Raw genomic sequence first — 24,360 nt, forward strand, 5'->3', positions numbered from 1 at the left:
AGAAGTTCAGCCCTGCCTTAAAACAGGTATAGGAAGGGGGAGGTGTGTATTGATTGATGTAAATAATTGACAGGAAAAGCTACTCTGTTCTGCAGCAGAGTCTAAAAAGGACACTGAGTCACTTCATAGATAACTTTGGCTGGATCATGAGAAGAAAATAGAGAAACTGGTTATATTAACTATGACTATTCACTCTCACTACTCATGATAGAAAGGAGGATGTTAGCAAAATTTAAAGGAAGGTTTGGCATATAGATTAATCTACAATGCCTTCAGGGCTTCTGGAACACATCTACAAATAAAATAGTTAAAAATTCTTTCTGGGTGGGCACCTGGGTGGCTCAGTGGTTAAAGCCTCTGCCTTCAGCTCGGGTCATGATCCCAGCCAGGATCCTGGGATCGAGTCTGCATCTGGCTCTCTGCTCAGTGGGGAGCCTGCTTCCACCTTTCTCTCTCTGCCTACTTGTGATCGCTGTCTGTCAAATAAACAAAATAAATAAAATCTCTTAAAAAATACAGTAAAAAAAATTCTTTCTGGTATCAAAGAAGCATGAACTTTCAATGACCAAAGAAAATAATAGAGTAGAAAATCAAAAGATGAATACATTATGCTCTGTGACTGCTTGGTTCCTCCTGTGGAAGAAAAGGCATTTTCTGATGACTAGCTGTGTCTACAAAAGAATGGGCAGGCTTTTCTGACAAGAGCTGAGAAGCTGTGGAGAAGAGTGGACACAGAGAAAGGTAGATATTCAAGAGGAGGAAGAGATCAGAGACAGATCTGAGTGGTCACAGTGATACAGAGCAGCAGACATTAAGTCTAGAGAAGCTCATAAAAAGGATCATTAGAAAGTTCTCAAAAAGCCACCTCAGTGCATTAGAGGGAATGGAGAAGAGGAACAGGGGACCCTGGACCCTGACTCTGTGAGTTAAGACTCTAAACATGCCCTTGACAAAGGAGAACAGCTGTGAATTATGGAGAACAAGCTGGAGTACTAGGAGAGAACTTCTGTGAGGAGGCAAGTGAGAGAAATGAGCTCAGAGAAGTAGGCTTTCATGAAGGGTCCCAGGTGAGGTCTGAAAGTAGCAATAGAGGAAGCTTCAGCCTTATCTCTGGGCCTTGAGCCATATAGGTGCATGGTGCCATGAGGAAGGGAAACTTCTCAGAGGAGGGTAAGGTTTCATGATAGGAGGAGAAGGAAGCATCTGAGTAGAGGCCAAGGTTTCCTGGAAGGAAGTTGTTCCCCATGCAGTGGAGGTTCTTGAGGGCACAGTAGTAGGTCTGGATGGGGAGTCAAGCAGTGTGGTGGTTGGGTCACAGTAGACACTCCACTGAACCCATGGCTCTGATGATGAGCAGGTAGTGTGTTCAGGCCAGTGATCAAGGATGGCAGTGATGAGAAGTGTGGTGTGTTTGTCTGACAGTGTCCCCTCTCCTCAAAAAGGAATGCCAGCCTACTTTTGGTTGGGTAGTTTTTATGTTTTCATTTACTGCTGAAATACCTTTTGACTCTGTGCCATAGACAAGGCTCACGCCCAGTATTAGGCACTGTGAATGCTATGATGATGACATGGGAAGTTCACAGTCTAGTAAATAAAATCTTCCGTTTCTTGGCCCTGGCGGACAAAAAGTTAAATTAAAGGCCTTAATTAGTTGCCTAGAAGTACTTAATTAGACTGGAAGGACTAAGCTGAGACCTTTTCTTGCCTTCCTGATGTCATTCTTATTCCTTACCTGTACTCTCTGCAGCTTTCTTTTATGCTCTAGAGAAGCCAGTGGATCCATGTGTGAATTTAGGGGAAGAGGCTTAGCTCTCAGCAGGTCTGCTGGGGATTTTTTCATCTGGCTAGCAAGGTGCTTGTGCCTTACCTCTCAAACTTGAGACTGGAATTCTCTTAATTCAATTATTTCTACATTATTCTCTCATTTTCTCTTGTATTAGCATTCACGTAGCAGAAGTTATTTAATTTAACTCACTCCAAGATTTATTTAATAATGTTCTGAAGTAATCTTGATTACTTTTTCTCCTTGAATGTTGAACTTTGTACATTTTGTGATTTTTTTGGTAAATCGAGGTACAAGTATCAGTGATTAACCAAGCCTGCCAAAATATGATGATTGATTTGAATCCATGATACTTAGAGATGTGAGAAAGAAGAGAATTGTAAATTATTAAATGTCAAAATTGAAAATTTTTTTAAGATCTTTTGCCCCTTCATTTTATACCTGAGGAGATTGAGGCTCAAAAAGTGAATGAGATGAATGAGTAAATGTGCAAACTTAGACTATTTTAAAATTTGCACAATGGGAGCTTTCATATTTTCTGATGGTGGTAGTATTGCAGAAGAATCTTCTTTTTTTAACCACTAGGGAATGCTGAAATATCAACTGATGAACTATAATGGAAAAAAAAATCAGTCTTAAGTTTTCTGATTATTACATCTTTTCTGTTTAGCAAAATAAAATGACCTATGTGCTAGTCTATAAGGATTGGAGGGAAAGGAGGTAAAATGCTGGGGACGCTATTTTAGAGTTATTTTAAGTCACACCATTTCAAAATGATCATAAGTTAGATATTTATTGTAGATAAGCAAACTTTGTTCTCCCCTCCTAGCTGTGCAGGGCATGAAAGTATACCAGAAAATCTGCCTCCCTGGTTAGGTAAGTAAAGCTGTCTGTGTTTGTGGAAGATGCTGGGCCACGACCTATCTGGCAGTTATTTAGTGAAAAGAGAGTGATGTCACACTGATTCTACCATTGGGAAAATGTCCAGTCCCAGAGCCCCACAGGTCACATGGCACTCGAGTATGGATCGAAGACTTCTTGAGCAGACCCCATCATGAGATTTGGTTGGGAAATTGGGATTTTTCTGTCCTTGTCCTCTTTTTATCCCTGTCCCTCTCTTTACTCTGCCATTAAAATTTTTTTTATCTTGTGGGGGTGCCTGGGTGACTCAGTGGGTTAAAGCCTCTGCCTTCAGCTCATGTCATGTTCCCAGGGTCCTGGGATCAAGCCCCACGTCGAGCTCTCTGCTCAGCAGGGAGCCTGCTTCCTTCCTCCTTTCTCTCTAGCTGCTTGTGATCTCTATCTGTCAAATGGATAAATAAAATCTTAAAAAAAATTTTTTTTGATCTTGTAAAATTTCAATTTTGAATCTTTTTCCATTCAGGGCATTTTTAAGAGGGAATTTTATATTAATTTCTCAAAGTGTTGTTGTTGTTTTTCAGTCTCTCTTGTGTAGGTTGTTTTTGGATTATAACCAGAGAATGAGGAGTCTTTCCAGCTAGGTGTTCCAGATGCTATACAAATCATGTATATTCTCTGTATAATCAAAGTACTATATATAGACTTATAAAATTGAGTTTATTGATGATCTCATTCAAATCCTTAGTATGTTTTCTTTAGCTTATATGACCTGCCAAAGTCTGAAAGTGTTAAAATACTATACTATGATCAGATTTTATCATATCCCCATATTTTTAGAAGTTTTAGCTCTAGATATCTGGTGGCTGTATTGCTTCTCCATAATATTTTTATTTAAAGAAATAGAATTGAATAAATGGAGAGAGACATACTATCCAACTGAATGGGCAGAATTACCATCACATAAATGACAGTTCTTCCAAAATTATATATAAATTTAATGACCTTATGATTAAAAAAACAGCACTTTTTTGTGTGTGTTTTGTGTGTGAGAGGGGGCACTGGTTAGAATTACTTAAAAAACGTTAGAATAAAAATTAACAAGACAGTAAACAACGCATGTTGGAGAGGATGTGGAGAAAGGGGAACTCTCTTACACTGTCGGTGGGAATGCAAGTTGGTGTAGCCACTTTGGAAAACAGTGTGGAGATTCCTTAAGGAATTAGAAATAGAGCTTCTCTATAACCCTGCAATGGCACTACTGGGTATTTACCTCAAAGGTACAAATGTCATGAAAAGAAGGGCCATCTGTATCCCAATGTTCATAACAGCAATGTCCACAGTCGCCAAACTGTGGAAAGAACCAAGATGCCCTTCGATGGATGAATGGATAAGGAAGATGTGGTCCATATATACAATGGAGTATTATGCCTCCATCAGAAAGGATGAATATCCAACTTTTGTATCTACATGGATGGAACTGGAAGAGATTATGCTGAGTGAAATAAATCAAGCAGAGAGATTCAATTATATGGTTTCGCTTATTTGTGGAGCATAAGGAATAACATGGAGAACATGGGGAGATGGAGAGGAGAAGAGAGTTGGGGGAAATTGGAGGGATTGTGGACTCTGAAAAACATGAGAGATTGTGGACTCTGAAAAACAATCCGAGGGTTTTGGAGGGGCAGGGAGTGGGAGGTTGAGTGAGCCTGGTGGTGGATATTATGGAGGGCACGTATTGCATGGAGCACTGGGGTGTGGTGCATAAACAATGAATTCTGGAACACTGAAAAGAAATTTAAAAAATAAATAAAATTTAAAAAAAATGTTAGATGGAAAAAAACCTAGATATCCATCAATAGATGAATGGATAAAGAAGAGTGGTATACGTATACAATGGAATACTATGCAGCCATCAAAAGAAATGAAATCTTGCCATTTGTGATGATGTGGATGGAACTAGACGGTATTATGCTTAGTGAAATAAGTCAATCAGAGAAAGACAATTATCATATGATCCCCCTGATATGAGGAAGTTGAGAAGCAACGTGAGGGGTTTGGAGGTAGGAATAGAATAAGTGAAATAAGATGGGATTGGGAGGGAGGCAAACCATAAGAGACTCTTAAATCTCACATAACAAACTGAGGGTTGCTGGGAGGAGCAGGGTAGGGAGAGGGTGGTGGGGTTATGGACATTGGGGAGGGTATGTGCTGTGGTGAGTGCTGTGAAGTGTGTAAACCTGGCGATTCACAGACTTGTACCCGTGGGGCTAATAATACATTATATATTAATAAAAAAATAAAACAAAATGTTAGAATACTTAGGGGTGGAGAATTTTCATTATCATATGTTAATATTACAGAAATGAAAATATTTTGATATAGAATTAAAACAATTGACTGGAATTAACAGATTCTAGTATTGTGAGAAATTAATGTATGATAAAGTCTGAATTTCATTACACTGGAAAAAGGAATGTTTATTTGATAAATAGTGTTAGCATAATTGGCTATCTGTTTCAAAGAGGACAAAATTAGGGCTTTATACATACATTTTGTGGGTGAGAGATTTAAATGTAAAATACAATGATACTAGATTTAGAACACTGTGTCATTTTGAGGTAGGAAATATCATCACAGACAAAAAAAGGAATATAGGAGAAATAAAGGAAAATATTGACATTTAACAACATAAAATTTAAAATTTCTTTTTGGCAGAATACACCACAACTTATATCAAAAGACTTAATCACACATATAACAGTCAAAAAATTGATACCCTTAATCTTTGCATAGGGAAATAGATGATCTGATAGAAAAATGGACAAGAATGTCAACAGGCAGTTCACAAAAGAGAAAATGCACATTGTCCCCAAAACCCATAAAAATGATGCCCCATGCTAGTAGGCAAGAGGTACAAATCAAAATAACAGTCAGAAAAAAGTTTCCGCCTACCCAGTGGGCAAAATATAAAAGGGTCTGGACACATCAGATGTTGTGTTCTGGAGAAGCAGACACCTCATACACTGTGGGTGGGGAGGGTGTGTGGACTGGTATGGCATTTTCTGGTTCACAGTCTTTGACTTGGCAGTCTCACAGTTAGGTCTGTCCTGTAGGAATAAAAACACCAATATTTACATGTACAAGGATATTTATTTTAACATGTTTCTGTAATAGTAAGAAATTTAAAAATACCTATATGTTTGGTAATAGGGAAAGGTCTGAACAAATTGTAGTATGTAGTATTTGTCCTATGCAATGTTTGACATCTATTAATAAGGATGTCTTGGGTTACATGTATTGATTAGGAATAATCTTTATAGGGGCACCTGAGAGGCTCAGTGGGTTAAAGTCTCTGCCTTCAGCTCGCATCATGATCCAAGGGTCCTGGGATCGAGCCCTGCCTCAGGCAGGCTCTCTGCTCAGCGGGGAGCCTGCTTCCCCTCTCTCTCTGCTTGCCTCTCTGCCTACTTGTGATCTCTGTCAAATAAATAAATAAAATATTTTTAAAAAAGGAATAATCTTCATAATAGATGAATTAGAAAAGGAATAAATTTCAAGGAGGTGTTAATAACGTGATCACATTAATATATGGGTATAGAGAAAGATCTGGGCAGGTGGACAAACACAAATGTTATTGATTATCTTGGATGAATAGGATTGAGAGAAGGGTGGCAATGAGGAGAACAATTTTTAAAATACGTAGACCTGGCGCCTGGGTGGCTCAGTGGGTTAAAGCCTCTGCCTTCAGCTCGGGTCATGATCCAAGGGTCCTGGGATAGAGCCCCGCCTCACGCAGGCTCTCTGCTCAGCAGGGAGTCTGTTTCCCCCTCTCTCTGCCTGCCTCTCCGCCTACTTGTAATCTCCATCTGTCAAATAAATAAATCTTAAAAAAAAATACATAGACCTTTGCACTTTTCTGTCTTATTGACATAAGTTCAAAACATTACTATTTATTTATTTTAACCCATAACTCACACTTAACTAATTTCTTATGACTTGCTGTGAAGCCTGGTACTGGCCTGCCTTTTGGTTGATTTTTAAAGGTGTGCTGGGCCTCGTAGGGGAGAGCCCTGTCTTCCACTTCCCAGCCTGTATGACTTTCTGATTCCTTTATCTGTCCCTCTTATTTCTGTAGATTTATCACTTCAGCCATTTTCTGGCCAAAATGTCGTTTCTTTGCCCCTTTATATTTCATTTGTGCTGGTCTAGGTTGATCATTGGTAAAGAAAAATCGCACAGTTGTTCCATTAGTGTCCTATAAATTTGTGGTCTTCCAGCTTCCCATAATCCCTTAACGCAGCCCTTCTGTTTTCCCTTGTTACCTCTGTCCTTAAATGCAGGTGGTATTTCAGACAACCCCCTTCCTCAAACTTCTCACGCTGCCATCTCTTCTCTAGAGCAGCAAGGGGCTGGAGACTCTGTAGGGAAAATGGCAACTCCATAAACCACTCGCTGCTGAACATGCAGACTTGCCCCTCGTCTTGTGCTGAGGCTGACCGGCCCCCTGTGCTGGGACTACCAGCCCCCCTCTCTCCTGGGAGGCTGGGAGGGATGCGGAAGGGGTGTGTGCTCTCTGCATGGATTAGCCCAGCCATCTCCTCTATCTCCTCCATGTTTCCTCATTTATACATCCCCTGGAATAAGTAGCATAGCCTAGAATACCTGTGTCTGATTCCTTGTTACCTCCCTGGCTTGTCTATGTTCTACACATGCTTGTGTAGAAAGAAGGAAGGATATTTGGGTAAAATAATGAGAAAACAGCATGAGTTAAAGAGAGTAGAAGATCTCAAGAGCAAAGTGAAAGAAATGACAGAACAAACCTAGAACAGCCTTTCTTCCCTATATCCAGATGCTTCTGGCCAGGGTGGGAGGACAGTGGGGGACCCGCATTACTCTTACCCCAGCAAACGAAGGCTTATTTGTTAGGACAGCCAAACTATGGCATTGTGATTTCTTAGCTAGAGTTGGAAGCCTGATGGTCGTATTTTGATATTTGTGTTCTTTTGCACGTTTCTAAAAACAGATGAAAGATGAAACTTTGTAAACTGTGTTCTCCAAGCATGTTCTACAGGAAAGTAGCTTGGGCTCAGTCTTGGGAAATACCAAATTAATTACATCTTTAATGTGCTGGCTTGCTTTCTGAATTTCCAAGTGTGGTGTTTTCTACCTTTATGACCACAAAGACTTTTTCTGCACTTCTGTCCTCTTTCCTGAATGTATATCATGTGTCCCTAGAAAAATAGTTTGGGAACTGCAAGAGGACACAAATATGTGGCACTAAAGAAGAGAAAAGAGAAAGAAAAAGGTCAGGTTGCACAATGCTTGGTAACATGACTAGTCACCATTTTTTATTCACTGTCTTTTTTTGGTACATTTTGAAGATGGAAGATGCCTTTTTAAAAATGAAACTTATTTTGACTAATGATACTATAAAGGAAATAAACTGTTTTGTAAATAAGCATAGTAGAATTCTAGTGTGGCTAACACTTTGTGTAGAACTAGAAGTATGTCATATTCTATTATTTCATGGTTTCATTAGGATTGACCTGGATTTTTGTTCTTTGAGTTATGTTCTTTATCTTCTTTTCCAGCGGCAGCCGATTGGGAGGCCTGGTTACAGTGTTGTGCTTCTTTTTCAATCATGGAGAGGTAGGTTGTCAACACCTATTTTCAAAATTGTATTTTTAGAAATACAAGTTTCTTCTTGAAGCAGTAAGTCAAATATTCTTTTTTTTTTTGGATAATTTTTTTAATTTATTTTTTATTTTCAGCATAACAGTATTCATTATTTTTGCACCACACCCAGTGCTCCATGCAATGTGTGCCCTCTATAATACCCACCACCTGGTACCCCGACCTCCCACCCCCCACCCCTTCAAAACCCTCAGATTGTTTTTCAGAGTCCATAGTCTCTCATGGTTCACCTCCCCTTCCAATTTCCCCCAACTCCCTTCTCCTCTTTATCTCCCCATGTCCTCCATGCTATTTGTTATGCTCCACAAATAAGTGAAACCATATGATAATTACTCTCTCTGCTTGACTTATTTCACTCAGCAGAATCTCTTCCAGTCCCATCCATGTTGCTACAAAAGTTGGGTATTCGTCCTTTCTGATGGAGACATAATACTCCATAGTGTATATGGACCACATCTTCCTATCCATTCGTCCGTTGAAGGGCATCTTGGTTCTTTCGACAGTTTGGCAACTGTGGCCATTGCTGCTATAAACATTGGGGTACAGATGGCCCTTCTTTTCACGACATCTGTATCTTTGGGGTAAATACCCAGGAGTGCAATGGCAGGGTCATAGGGAAGTTCTATTTTTAATTTCTTGAGGAATCTCCACACTGTTCTCCAAAGAGGCTGTACCAACTTGCATTCCCACCAACAGTATAAGAGGGTTCCCCTTTCTCCACATCCTCTCCAACTCGTGTTGTTTCCTGCCTTGCTAATTTTGGCCATTCTAACTGGTGTAAGGTGATATCTCAATGTGGTTTTAATTTGAATCTCCCTGATGGCTAGTGATGATGAACATTTTTTCATGTGTCTGATAGCCATTTGTATGTCTTTATTGGAGAAGTGTCTGTCCATATCTTCTGCCCATTTTTTGATATGATTGTCTGTTTTGTGTGTGTTGAGTTTGAGGAGTTCATTATAGATCCTGGATATCAACCTTTTGTCTGTACTGTCATTTGCAAATATCTTCTCCCATTCTGTGGGTTGCCTCTTTGTTTTCAAATATTCTTAAAAAAATTTAGGAGATTATACCTCCAGAACTACAGGTTTCTTTTTTAATTTTAATTTAAATGTAGTCCATGGTAGCATTCTTTAAATGTTTGGTCTTATTTTAATTCAAATTTTAACACTAGCACTTATTTTAACTTTTCATGAACATTATATCCTTTATGCGATATATCTCTTAGTGATTTGAAGTAATAGTGGCTCTGTGTCAATTCTTTATATAATTTCAAAGTGTGAACATTAGCTATAATAGGAATATGTTGACCATGGATAAAGTTAATTTACTTGTGTAGTAATAACTTTTTTGGTAGGAGCTATATAGTATGTTTATATTTTAATGCATCTTATTATACTTGGTTGTATTTTTAAGTCTCCTTTTTAGAATATTATATTATACCTGTAAACTTGAACATATCCAAGGGTTTTCTAAAGAGAACGCTGTTGTAAAAAATATTGACTCTGGATCCAAGCTACCTGTGTTCAAATCCTGGCTTTGCTGTTAGGTAGCTCTGTGACCAGAGCAAATCATTAACCTCACCTGCCTTAGTTTCCACTTTGTAAATGGGTGTAATGATGGTACTTATCTCATGGGATTTTTGAGGAGTTTAAATGAATTCATAAGTGTAAAGTGCCTGGAGGAGTGTTTGGCACATAGTAACCATTATGTAACTGTTACCTTATATTATTATTAATAATTTAGATAAAATTCTAATAAAAATTCAGAATACCAATGAAATCCTTCCACTGTATCAGTCGTAGTTGTAAATGAATTTTTATTAATATATCTCTACCTGGTTTTCTTTTATGGTAAATCTTGTGTGAGAGAAAGAGAAGAAAGGTCTTCAGCTTGTTTTGTGTGAAGTAAATTAATCCTTATGCATTTATAAACTCAGTGTGTATGCTATTTGAATATGCACATGTTACAAAGCCTAAGAGTAATCATACTAAAACTGAACTGTAAAGTCAAGGTTGAACTTCTTTTTTATTGTTCAGTGGATTACTAATGGATATTGAACCAACACATGCTTAATATTTAGAATCACAGAAATTTAAAGCTAAAATGGCCTTATAAATTAGAGCATTTGAGAAAAATCATTGCAATATGGCATGGTCTGACTTTTACAGAGAAAAGAAAGATTTTTTTTTTGCCTCTTCTTGACTGTGGATGCTTTTGAATGTCGTAGTATGGACACAGAACTTGTGGAGGTTCAGATCCTATGAGAATGACCTAAGAAATTGGAAGTAACTTCTTAAGAGTGAAGGAAAGGAGCAGCTTTGAATGTTTGCAATAAGACGTTGGAGGAAAGATGAAAAATTTGAAGCCAAGGTCTGCAGTTTTAATGACAACTATTTGTGAAGCAGAAAGGTCTACTGTGTTACCCTCAGTCTAAATTAGAGGCTGTCAATTCCTGATCTTACGTTTTTCATATAATTTTGGTACTCATGTAGCATGAGCATCATTCCTTACCAAAGTCTTTTCAGTTTATACCAGTGAAATTTGGACTATTTTAGTTCATTTTCAGGTTGATAGACTTTTTTTTGATACCTTTCAGCTAATTGGTCTGTTTATTGTTTTATTTTTTCAAAATCTTTAAATTTTTTATTTTTTTAGGAAATTTAAACAATTTTTTTTAATTTTTAAAATTTTTTCCCTTTTTAAAATTATGTTAATCACCATACAGTACATCATTAGTTTTTGATGAAGTGTTCCATGATTCATTGTTTGTGTATGACACCCAGTGCTCCATGCAATCCGTGCCCTCCTTAATCCCCATCACTGGGCTAACCCATCTCCCCACCCCTCTCCCTTCTAAAACCCTCAGTTTGTTTCTCGGAGTCCATTGGTTCATCTCCCCCTCCGATTTCCCCCCTTTCATTTTTGCCTTCCTTCTCCTAATGTCCTCCATGCTGTTCCTTATGTTCCACAAATAAGTGAAGCTATGTGATAATTGACTTTCTCTGCTTGACTTATTTCATTTAGCATCATTTAGCATGACCTCCTCCAGTCCTATCCATGTTGATGCAAAAGTTGGACATGCTTGCACATCACTTTCTAGTTAGGAGAGGGTAGACTAAATGTGATTAGAACTAGAATTTCAGTTTTGCTGAAATAGTCAAGTAAAGAATCATACTTATATCAGTAATTTAGCTTTCGAGTAGAAAAAGGACCATTTGTAAAGACATTAAAATTGAGGGAATAAACTGTAGCTTTGGGTAAAATAAGTTAAGAATTTAAGTAACTAAAATAATTTAATATTTATTTTGGTTTTCAGACTGTGAGATTGAGACCCAATTATTTTCCTAAATTTTAAAAATGTTGCCCCAAGTCTATAATTTTTATATGAGGGAAGTATCTGCTGTGGTAGTACCCATTCCCACATTTAGTGAACTCTGTTCCAGTGTCACAGTGTACTCACTGAAATTGCTGGTGGGTTACTGACTGGTACATGGTATCCATTTTTCTTAGGAGAGTTATGCTAATCATGCCAATGAGTGGTTTACATACCAAAAAATAGTTGTGAGTTGTTACTTGCTTTTAAGTTCTATTTCCATTATTCAGTTCGCTCTGTATTTGAGTCTAAGATAGACTATGATGTACTTTTGAAAATACTCTTTTCACCCAGATGGTTTTATAAGGGAAAATTTTGGCCTCAACAAAAGAACTGCAAGATGTGTAATATAAAGGGATTAATCAAATGATTTAAAACAGAAGTTGAAACCTTCAAATCTGGAACCTGTGAAGATGTAAGAAAGAACTCACTGCTCATAGTAATGATCGATGATATTGAGGCTATACATTTCATAATAAAAATTATGTTGATGTTTTCACTTATCAAGCTTTTTTTTATTAAGTGTTGACTCTGTCCCTGTTGAGAATAATTGCTAAGAGGAATGCTAAAAGTTTTGCTCTGCCTTTTAAATCCTTCCTTATTACAAGATCAGATGTATGTTCCATGGCTTGATGCTGTCGGATTTTTATCATGCCGACTGGAAAGCAGTTAGAGGAGTATATGGAAAAAAATGAGATATAATATTTTTCTTTAATTATTGACTATCAAAAATTCATTATACGTGAAGTAATTTTGTTTATCTTTTTCATGAAGAGATTTTTAGAAAAGTTATTACCAGGCATGATTGATTGTGTTTTATATAAAATATCCTCACAGATAAAAAGATAGGCACATTTATGAGGAGGAAAATCCCCCCCCCTTTTTTTGAAACCTAAGTAAATCTAAGTAGTATATGAAAGAGGCATATCTAATTAACCTTTCTTTGGTACCCATAACATATTTCTGACCCATATTAGTTTCTTAAGTATTTTTTAACTGAACTGAGATAATATACATGTAACTGTCCTTGTTTCTAATTAGTTATTGACATATTTATGTTATTTATGTAAGATTTGGAAAACCATTCTTAGAATACTTTGAAGAGAGTCTCATTAATCCTTAGAATGTTCTTGTATGGTAGATAAGTAGTAAATAATAATGTTCCAGTTTGTATAATAATTGGAAGCACTGAAAGGTTAAGTGTTTGAGTCAAGGTTGTGAAGCAGGGACAGGATTCTAAGTTTCCTGATTAACCAGTAATCTCTCCAAACTTCTCTCAGCACAGATGAGGGAAGCAGGATTTCAAAGATAATACCAAGGTTTATCTTTCACAAGTGAAAAGTACAGAGATCTTTCCTTGCTAATTTGTGAAACTTTTTCTCTTCTTTTTCTCTCTGTTTCTCTTTCTTCTTCTTCTTCCCTCCTTCCCTTTGTCCCTTTCTTTCTTTACTTTCTTGTAGGGTCCCATTTGGGCCAGGACATTTATTCTAGCTCTTCTTTTTATTCAGCTCAATAAGGACAGTATATACAGAGGGCTCACTGTATGCCAGGTACTTGTAGATGCCTAGGATTTGTTGAGAAGTCAGTAAAGCAAAGGTCCCTGTCTTTGTAGATAATCATGTGAAGGTAGGACCATCTTCTACCTAAGGTGGGGGAATACTGGCTTATGTGGGGAGCAGCAAGGAGGCTTTTGTGACAGGAGCAGAGAGCGGAAGAAATGAGGCCAGTTAATAATGGGAAGTGGGATATGGAAGGAGCCTTTTCTCTAGTCCTTGTTGGTCATCGTAAGTTTCATTTGAAGAAGGTGGAAAGGCCATTGGAAGGTTACATGTAGAAGAGTGATACAGCTTAAATTATTTTTTACATTAATTTGGAACATAGTATGAGTGCAAGATGCATTATTTATTCAAGCTATTGAGAAGTGTGCTTATGGATTTGTGAATTTACACTAAACTTGAATTAACTCCAAAAGTCCCCCCCCCCAAAAAAAAAGAGTGTACTGATCTTAGATGAGAATGTATCTATTGCTTAGATGAAAACTACCTAGAATGTAATAGAACTAGCCTAGCCTACAGCCCACTTCATGACCTGGGCCCCTCTGGGTCTCTCACTGCTGTCCAAGCTGTTTTCTTTGCTTCAGTCCCACTGTCCTTCCTTCTCTAGTTCCCAGAGAGGACTACTCCTTTTCCTTCCTTAGGGCTTTGGTACACACTTTCTCCTTTGCCTTGCATACTTCCCTCCCTTTTTATCACCTAGTCTTTCACATCTGAATATTTGTGTTTGGGTTTCAGTAGTATTTTTTGTCCTGCTGATCTGGGTTTCCATCTGGTATAATTTCTCTTCAGTCTTAAGAACTTTATTTAACATTGTGGTGAAGATCTCTTGCCAACAAGGTCTCTTAGCTTTTGCCTGTCTAAAAATGTCTGTATTTTGCCTTCATTTTTTGAAGTGTATTTTTGCTGGGTAAGAATTCTAGGTTGGTATCTTTACCTTTCAGCACTTTAAATGTCATTCTATTGTCTTCTGTTTTCCGTTGCTTAATGAGATGTCAGTTATTGTTCTTATTGTCACTCTGCATGTGGAGTGTCTCTTCTCTGGTGGGTTTGAAGACTTTCTTTTTATATTTGTTTTTTATTCGTTTGATGGTAATAAACTTAGATTTGGTCTTCTTTGTATGGGCCCCATTGACAGCTCACTGAACGTCTTTGTTCTATGGGTTGTTGTTGTTTTTATCAGTTTTGGAAAAATTTTAACCAATATCTTCTCTTCATATATTTTGTTTTTCCTATTTTCTCTCTTTTTTGAAGATTCTAATTTCATGTTGGCCACATATGTTTTTTTGAAAGCATTTGTAAGTTCAAGATTTAACAGAGTATTATAGTTAACATTAAGGAATGTAAAGCAGTATTATAACTAATAAGTCTGCATAGCATTCAGAAGTGGGACGATTTGTTTTAAACCTAAACATTATACCAACAGCAATTTATAACTAATCCTACAAATGTCTACTCTAGTCAGAACTCTTGGAACAAACCTTAAATATGATCTTTCTGATGCTAATTATAATTTATAATTCAGTAGTTAGTTATACCCCTATTTAGTTTTACATTAAGGAGAGAAGTATATTATATTATGATAGATTTCTAATAGTAAAAGTGAGCTATTTTGAAAGTAAAGCTTGACAAATGAAGCTTCCTATTACTAAAATTCCTTGGTTTTTGATTCTCGAGTAAATGATTTAAAATTCAGGCTTTCTAAAGAGACAATAGGAGCTTGTTCTTGTCCATATCTAGGCAATATTATGCGCTGCGTTATTCAGTGCTTTGAAATGTGTGCTAAAAATTATATACTCTAAGAGGACAATTAAAGGAAAGTCAGATTTTCATTGAGTTCATTTTCACCATTGAGGAATGTCTTGTATTTTGCCTGAGTGCTTCATACAGTGATGTAATGCCTTGTGAAGGAGTTCGTAATTTATTCCCTTCTTTAATTCCTAAATTTCAAGATAATGACTTTAGAAGGCATTGGCATTCTGAACTGTCCACCTATATAGGGAGCTGTATTATAACTATAATATTTATTTGTTGAAACTTAAGGTATGATTAAAGCAAATATGTTTACTGTTTTCAGATTACATGGGGTCATCTGAACCAGCAATTATGTTTGTAGCACATCTAGTGAAGCATGTTGTGTCATTGGAGAAACAATGAGAAGCTTTCACATATTCGCGTTCATTCACTCTTAACACTGTAGAGGCGAAAGATCTTGCTCTTTGTTTCAATTCTGTAATTCAGCCTTCTCATCCTACTTTACAAACAGTGCGATTGAATTTGAGAGAATTGAGTGCTTTCAGCTATTAAAAGAAACAGATTTCTAAGGGATGGCAACATAGTTGAAATTGGGTATCAAAATAATGTGAGTGAACAGTCTGTATGAAGAAAATTCTCTAATTGTACATTACAGGGTTAAAATATTTTCTCTTCTTGATTTTTGCATAGAGATTGATAACTTTGTAAATTGTGGTTATATATCTCTACTATCAATCATATTAAAATTTCTAGTTAATTTTGTGAACCAACAGATTTTTAAAATTGTGTTCCGGTAACAACAAATACACATCAAAAAAGACTTTTTCAATTTTTTTCAGAATTCCCTTGTGTGTATACTTCATTTATAAATATTTATGTTAAATCTCATAGAGGATAGTGAATTTTGGTTAAAAAGAGAAGTAAATTGGCTCAAATTTTCTATAGCAATAGTAGATTTAATAGTCTGAGATAGAGCTAAAATAAAGGAAAGGCTTATTTCCAGTATGGTCTTTGTAATTCCGTATAGTTTTTAACTGCTTGACTTGAAAGATGTCGTGATTTCTTCTAGTGTGACTAGCTTAGTTGGGGTAATATCAGATTATTTATATTTCATCCAGTGCAGTGTTCCTCTAATTAAAAGATAGACTTATTAATTTATTTAGTGTAGATGCAGAAAAACGCTACACTGCTAAAATTGGGATGGAACATTATTTATTTTTTTTTATTTTACTTATCTTGGTGCATGTGTGTGTGTGGAGGGAGAGGGGCAGAGGGAGAGAGAGAATGGGATGCAACATTACTTAATTATGCCCGATGTGAGTTCTTCAGTAGAGATGGTACATGACATTTTAGGACTTTTGTTATTTTGTATTTGAACCCCACTTCCCCTTTTAAATTTTCACAGCCCAGGGTAGTTTGGGCAAAGGAGAAGTAAAAACAGAAATCGAGTGCTCTTTTTTAGGAGCATTGTGAATAGAAATGCTAATGTTGATGACTGCAAAGAGTTTTCAAGTATTGGTTATGGATGTTTTGCTGAAACTCAAGTGGAAGGGCAAAGTAAACTGGTTTATACACCAATTCCAGTGAAATGTTTTTAGTTTTGGCAGAACATTTTCTGGCTGGTACTTTCCCTACTTTCCTTTTAGGCTCTAGTTAAAATTTTTTGGTATTTGCTGTCGACAATTCGTGTTAATATTTCACAAGATCTTATGCCATGTGTGTCTCCCTCTCAATAATGTTTCCTTCTCACTTTTTAGTTTTGCTCTTGGTGGAAAACCTAGCAGCTTGTTTTCCAACATACCATTTAAATTATGTGTGAAAAACTTTTTTGTGTTTATGAATAGCTGCTTTCGATTACTATGTCTTACTTAACAAATTTCACAAAGAGACCATACATTACAAATTGTGTTTTCAGTGCACTCGTGTGATGTGGACACCACCCCTCCGGGAAAGCTTCTCCTATCCATTCCTCGTACTTCAGATGTTGCTTGTGACTCACATTCTCAGGTAACTTTGACTCTCCTTAGGTCTTTGGTGTGTTTGTTTTGCACTGAGTAAACTTAAGCTGGGATTTTTTTAAAGTTTCCATAATAAAACAGTGTAATTAAAAAAAATTAAGATGATGTTGCTAAGTTGAATTCATGGTTATTTTAAGCATGTCACTTCAAAATATTTACTGCCGAAAACATTTCCTTCGTCTGCCTTCCAGTCTTCTTCCTTTTTCCTTAGTGGCCCATAGAGCTGCTCAAGGAGCAGCAAATTTGCTTTCACTTCTGCCATCTCCACTTTCTTGTGTCATTCTCTGCCACCATCACAGCTTCCCAGAAAGTAGGCAGGAGGAAGGGGGAAGACTGATGGCAATAGAGCGTGACCTGTATGATAGAGTCCTTAAGAGGAAAGAGCAGTTGGTAGAGTAATCATGGCCGGGTATGTTAACATGTTATTCTTCTTCCTATATTTGCTTAGCATCCTTGAGCATCAGATAGTAGGCTTAGAAAGAAACCACTCAGTAGGCCAGAGCTAAACTAGGAAAACTCCTGCTGGCAATTCAGGATTGGATTGGGTTCTCCCATGTTCATCTGGCCTTCAGCAAGAGACCTTACAGAGATTCAAGCACCATATGAGTGGAAGAGAATAGGACTAAGAACAGTTCGCTCCCCTTTCTGTCGACAAATACTGAGTTTGGACAGATGCTACCTTGATTCAGAGGGTAAAAATAAAACAAAATGGGGACTATGGAAAAAAATAGAATGAAGCATGATGAGAATCTGAAGATGGCTCACACTAAGAACTCCCTTTAAGGATCTGCAGAATTTAGGAGAAGCTGGTGGAAGTCTGTTACACCAAACCCTTTGGATGGTCCATTTCCCCCTGTGATGACTTTAGCAGCAGTAGAACAATTATGTGGACTTGTCTCTTAGGTAGTATTTCTAGACAGGCCTCTCTCTGAATGTGGGATGTACTCATTCCATTAAAACTTTCGGGATTTTATCTAATAAAGTGATTTCATAGCTCACAAATAGGTGACCTAGATTTTTAAAAGACTTGATTGAGGGACATGATAGAAAGAGTTGGATTAGAATTGCAGAGGGGGATGTCCTTGGAGAAGGGATACTTAGGAAAGTAAAGAAAGGCATCTTGTGGTGCTTAGTGCCCCAGGTATGTTTATCCTGAGGAGCATTTCTTTAAGGTGCAGACCTAGTAACCTTGAGATGCTGCATATACACTTCACTTTGTGAAGGCGTTAAATGTTTTGGGGGCTTCACATGAGCTCACTGATTTAGGAGAAAAGCACTTCTTAAAAGTAGCATGAAAGATAAAATTACCTCACCTTTCTAAAAACCCCCTAAACTGCAAGTCAGGACCAAAGAGAGGCCTTGGCTCCAGATTGGCCCCTGGCCTTTCTCGCCTCTTCTCTTGTGTGTCCTTCCGTGCAGGACCCAGCTGTCCCCTCACATCCTCCACGGAGTCGCCCACTGCTCGGCCCATAGTCTCAATTCTCTTTGTCTGCAGAACACTGCTATCACTTGGAATATGCTGCTCTCTGTGGTTTTTTATAGACATTCTCTGTCTCTCCAAATGAAGCTATTTGATGCAGCATTAAATATGTTCGATTATGAATTTACCAAAATAGAGTTTGACAAAATTCAATGGAAGTACTGACCCAGCTGCCCTCTCTGTCTTTGACAAGCTTTGTTTTTACAGTAATAATGGGCATTTAGTTTTCACGGAAAGTTGTTGTAATTGAGTGTCGGGAAGTATAATTTCGAACCCATTGGTTCATCTTATGTCTGGTTTATGTTATAATGAGATCATGTTTAGAGATTCTAATTTGCAGCAGTTTGGGCCCATGCTAGAATACCTTGTGGTCAAACTTACTGATGTTTATTTTCTCTTCCCAAGGGCTACAAAACTTTACAGGGGAAGCTTGATTGCACTCTGCATTTCCAATGTATTTTTCATGCTTCCATGGCAGTTTGCTCAGTTTGTACTTCTTACTCAGGTAAGGTACTTGGATATTTAAGCTGAATTAAGCTTGGTATATTTTATTTTGTGAACTCATTTGTGTAAAATTAAAGAACTGAGATCTTATATGATTCTTAAAGAAAGTTCAGGGTAGGCAAATATGTGAGATTTATTTATTAGTGAATATTAGTTATTTACTTACTAGTAGAATGCATTTATTGAATTCAAATCAGTAAGAATCCTTTGCTATTCAGTATTAGTGTCCTTAAAAGAGGACTAGCGCTATAACTTCAACCATTTCTCTTAAATAAATGTACTTCCGGGCGCCTGGGTGGCTCAGTGGGTTAAGCCGCTGCCTTCGGCTCGGGTCATGATCTCAGGGTCCTGGGATCGAGGCCCGCATCGGGCTCTCTGCTCACCGGGGAGCCTGCTTCCTCCTCTCTCTCTGCCTGCCTCTCTGCCTGCTTGTGGTCTCTTTCTGTCAAATAAATAAATAAAAAATCTTTAATAAATAAATAAATAAATAAATAAATAAATAAATAAATGTACTTCTTTTATGATGAATGCTGTGCATTCTTACACATAGGATAAATGCACGTAAGATAACATAGGACAAATAAATAGTTCTTATTTATATAACTCCTCTACCAGTCTGTAATTTGTCATTTTTCTGTGCATTCTTGCCTCCCTCTCTCTTCAAGTAGAGGTGTATGGAGCTAGGTGAAGATGCCTGCTGAGAGAGGGAGTAAACTGTGTGCCAGGCTCTCCCTGTGCTGCTCCCACCCCCAGCAACTTCTGCTTCTCTCTCTGCGGGCCGTATTCATGTTCACATAAAGCGGCTTGGAGTTGTTCTGCTATCTTCTGAGACATGTCTTGCTTGAGTCCTAACTCTATCCACTAGCAGTTTGACCTGGACAGACTGCTTAGCTGTGCTTAGTTTCAGTTTTCTCAATGGTGAGATAAAATAAGGGTTAGGATCAGATGAGAGAGTGTGTATAAGACTGAACACCGTGCTGAATACTTAGCAAGATGTCAGAAAGGTTAGCTGCTTTTTTCAGTATTTTTTTAAAATTTTTTATTTTTTATAAACATATATTTTTATCCCCAGGGGTACAGGTCTGTGAATCGCCAGGTTTTTCAGTATTTTTAAAAAGAGAATCTACTTGTACTTAATTCTTTCTTTGATCCTACCTTTTAGATTCCTTTGTCTTCTTTAGAAGGAACATTTTAAATGTTCCTGGTTAAAAATGTTCCTGAAAAGAAAATGAAACAAAAAAAGTCCCTGAAAGACACTTCTTAAAGATTCTACCCTTGTAGGTCCGCTGTGTATTGCTTGGCCCTGGGGTGGAAAGGGAGAGTTCCCATGTCTTCCAGCTAGGGATGATGACCTGAGTTTTGGGGGGTGAGTGGGAGAAGGTATTTCATGGAGTGCGGGGCTTATGTCGAGTAACAAGGCACACTTCCTCACAGTTACAGTGTCATACGAGTCTCCTCCTTCAGCAGGGCAGTGTTCCCCGTGGATAAATCTGGGGAAAGGGAAATCTTGTTTTTCTTGCTCATGGGAAAATCTGTCATAGATTTTGGATTACTTGGAGGTAAAAAAAAATAATGAATGAAACTTAAGTTATATCTTTAAGTATTCAGCTACTTTGCTGCTTATTTATACTATGTTTGTGTAGCAGGGGAGGCATGGGATTTAATCACGAAGAAAGGTGGAGAGGCATTGTGTGGCATAGTAACTACATTTTACTAAGAGGTACACCATTATCATTTAGTCAATTAACTCACCTAAATAACTCCAGTACTCTTTGAATTCTTGGTCAATACCTACCAATACCTTGGTCAATACCTTGTTCAAAGCTCTAAAGAAAGTTAAAAGTAATGAAAGTACTCCTTCTAATTGGAAATTTGATAAATTTGATTACAACGAATATTTGAATGTTTGTTCAAATGAACACTAATGGAGATTCTTGTAAAGAGTGACTAATAAGCAGAACTTAATGCATTTTTACACACATGCATTACGCAGTTACTTTTGAGATTAATGTGCCTTTCCCAATTATGTATTAATTGTCATCAGTTATAATTAAATTTTCGTATTTCTTGATTGGGCAAAAGCACTTTGTAATTGTACATGTTGGCAGTAGAGTCACCCTGACATTAAAGTGAGAATTGTTTTTGAATAATCCACAAAGTAGATAATTCACAAGGTTAATTGAGAGAGCTGTTCATGGAAGAAAAAAATTCAATCTGTATTTGCTATATTAATATATTGACTATATTCAATAATAATTTGACAGGTCAGAGAAAAATTAAAGAATTCCTTTTGAGGGGTGCCTGGGTGGCTCAGTGGCTTGGGGCCTCTGCCTTCAGCTCCGGTCGTGGTCCCAGGGTCCTGGGATCGAGTCCCACATCGGGCTCTCTGCTTGGCGGGGAGCCTGCTTCTTCCTTTCTCTCTGCCTGCCCCTCTGCCTGCTTGTGATTTCTGTTGATTAGACAAAATCTTTAAAAAGAAAAAAATCCTTTTGAATATAAATACAAATCAGTGTGAGAAAATAATAAAAAATAATCTTTTTTTCATTCTTATAGCTATTCGTTACATATGTAATTTTTATTTGTAATTTAACTTCTTTTTAAATTTCAGATTGCTTCATTATTTGCAGTATATGTTGTGGGATACATTGATATATGCAAATTACGGAAGATCATTTATATACACATGGTAATGGTTTAAATTTTTTTTTCCATTTAGTTTGACCTTAAAACAAACTCCTGATTAGTATTTGTGTTACACATGGTTGAAACTAGTTGTGACAGGATTCCATAACTAAAACAAGTGTCATCCAAATGCTGCGATATAATTACAGGCCATGTTTTAAATAGGCCACCCAGAAAATTTTAATTTGGGTCATATTATCTGATTTGAGATTGTGCCTGACTTGCTATAAGTAAAAGAGATAATTCATGAGAGAAAAACAGGGAATGGTATATTATCTAAGAGGCTTCTGTTAAAATGAAAGAGAATGTTTGTTTGCTGTGCACCAACTATGCAGGCATGTGGGTCATACTGCAGAATAGAAATATAAGGATCCCCGCATACATGTTCCTCACACTTTGGTGGAGTGGAGCAAGGTGAGAGGACAGAGGATAAATAATAAACACCGTAAATGGGCAACTTACATATAGTATGTTAGAAGGCAGTAAAGGATGATCAAAAAAAGAGAAAAGAACAACTCATGGTATCCCAGGGAGATCAGGAGGGCCAGTGTAAGGGGGCAGGGGATTAAGATAGCAAATGAGGTGGTGAGGGTAGGTCTTACTGAGGAGAGGAGAATGTAGCAAAGATTGGGGGGGGGGTAGTGAGCTAAGTAGATGTCATGAAGAATATTCTTGGTACTAAGACTGGATGGTTGATTTTGAGGAATGTTTACCCTTTAAAAACATGTCTTGTTGTCATTAGCTCTACAATTTTGATGTTTTCTTTTTCCTAAAATTGATGTTATTATAATATGCCACATTATTTTTTATTCTCTAATAATTGATACATATAAAAGGACATTATAATATGTATAGGGAAGTTATGAACAAAATTATTATATGAACAAGCTTGAGCCCCCCTCCCCCACAACTGAACACTAGAGCCTTCACTGCTTAGAAGCCCTTGTGTGCTCTGGGGATGTCCCCTCACTTCTAGAGAGAACAGCTATCCTGACCTTTTAAATTATAACTAGCTTGCTTTTCTTTATGACTTTACCATATATGTATTCCTAAACAATACATCTTTATTATTAAATATTAGTATTTTTTTTAAGTTTTATAAAAATGGTATCTGTTTATCAGACTTATATTTTTACTTAGGTTTTTGAGATTTGGATGTTATGGATTTCAGACATTTTCTTCCCTTTATATTTTCCATTCTATAAATAAAGCACAGTTTATTTGTCCATTTTCTTGTTGAAAGACATTTAGGGTCTTTTCCCCTCTTTTTTTCTTCTTTGAATAATGCTGAATGTTGTCACACATTCCTCCATAATGAGGCATAAATGCTAAGAGTTTCTTTAGGGTCTTTACCTGATAGTAGAATTCCTGGGTGGTAAATTATATCCATGTTCATCTTTTTAATTTAATCCTATATCGTTTTTCAAAGATGATTGGACTACCTTGAACAGTAATGTATAGTATTTTAGCTCATATTGTTGTACATCTTCTTTTATTTTATCATAAAATGGGTGAGTATAAAATGGTATCTTATGGCCTTAATTTGCATTTTCTTTGATTCTCAATAAAGCCAAAGATCTTTTGATATGTTTGTGGGACCTCTGTGTTTCCTTTTTTTGGGACATTCCTATTTTTGTAACATTCCTATTCAAATCATTTTACCAGTTTCTCTCTTATATCCAAGAGAAAATGGCATCTGTTTTATTTGCTGCAGTAAAATCCACTGTTTTCCTTATTTATTTTTATGCTTTTATGCTTGACTTGTTCCTGATTTGGCCAGCTGCTTTAAGCTGGCTTCTTTGTCCTTTTAACATATCCTCAAGCTTTGAGCACTTCTTAAAAGAAATTAATAAAAGCTAAGCTTCCTCAAACTCTTTTCTGTGTCTGGCTGTGTGATCCTATGTGTTTTTCTATCTAATATGTTACTGTGATGAATTATATTAATTGATATTCTGCATTAAGAAAACCTTGCTTTTCTGGGCTAAACACAACTTTTATATATTGCTGGATACACTTTGCTGCTGTTTTGTTGGGGTTTTTAAATCTTTGTTCATGAATGGGGTTGGACAGTAATTATCCTTTTTTTACACTTGGCTTCCCCCCCCCCCCCCAAACTGTCTAAAATGGCTTTTGTTTTTTCTTTTGCATTGCTGTAAAAAATCAGAATAATTGGTTAGCATTTAGAGTCGGTCAGCCACATGGCCACATAGGTAACTGTGGATGAGGTGTTTGATTCAATTACAGTTATAAAAGTACTAACATTACGGAGGTTTAATTTGTAGTAGGACCTATCTTGGGTGAATGGTTTATGTTTTACCATATGACTTACTAACTATGGAACTGGTTTCTTACTGTGGAATATCTTCTTCCATTATCCCTTTACAAATTTCTAAATCCCTATAGTTACATAAAGGAAAAAAATACAGAATTGTTTCCAAAAAGGAATTTTTTTCACATTTTTTATTGTGGTGAAATACACATAACATTTCCTGTCTTAATCTTTATAAGTGTACTTATCAGTGGTATTAAGTATATTCATTCAGTGTTTACATCCACCACTGCCGTCTCCCAAACTCTTTTCATCTGGTGAAACAGAATCTCTATACCCATTAAACAATAACTCCCTATTCCCCTTCCTACCCGCCCCCAGCTCC

The 24,360-nt window shown here is 37.0% G+C and overlaps 1 protein-coding gene across 3 annotated transcripts in view; it reads left to right on the forward strand.

The window, feature by feature from the left end:
• Positions 1-24,360, forward strand: part of DPY19L1 (dpy-19 like C-mannosyltransferase 1) — a 93,742-nt gene that overhangs the window by 33,163 nt on the left and 36,219 nt on the right. For all 3 annotated transcript variants that reach the window (XM_082692475.1, XM_082692476.1, XM_082692477.1), the window contains exons 7-10: positions 8,236-8,293; positions 16,938-17,029; positions 18,926-19,025; positions 21,633-21,710. In XM_082692475.1, coding sequence (XP_082548601.1) covers positions 8,236-8,293; positions 16,938-17,029; positions 18,926-19,025; positions 21,633-21,710 — 328 coding nt within the window. The remainder of the gene's footprint in view (positions 1-8,235; positions 8,294-16,937; positions 17,030-18,925; positions 19,026-21,632; positions 21,711-24,360) is intronic.

The sequence above is a fragment of the Mustela nivalis genome, assembly GCF_964662115.1.
Source record: "Mustela nivalis genome assembly, chromosome: 12".
Classification (NCBI taxonomy): Eukaryota; Metazoa; Chordata; class Mammalia; order Carnivora; family Mustelidae; genus Mustela; species Mustela nivalis.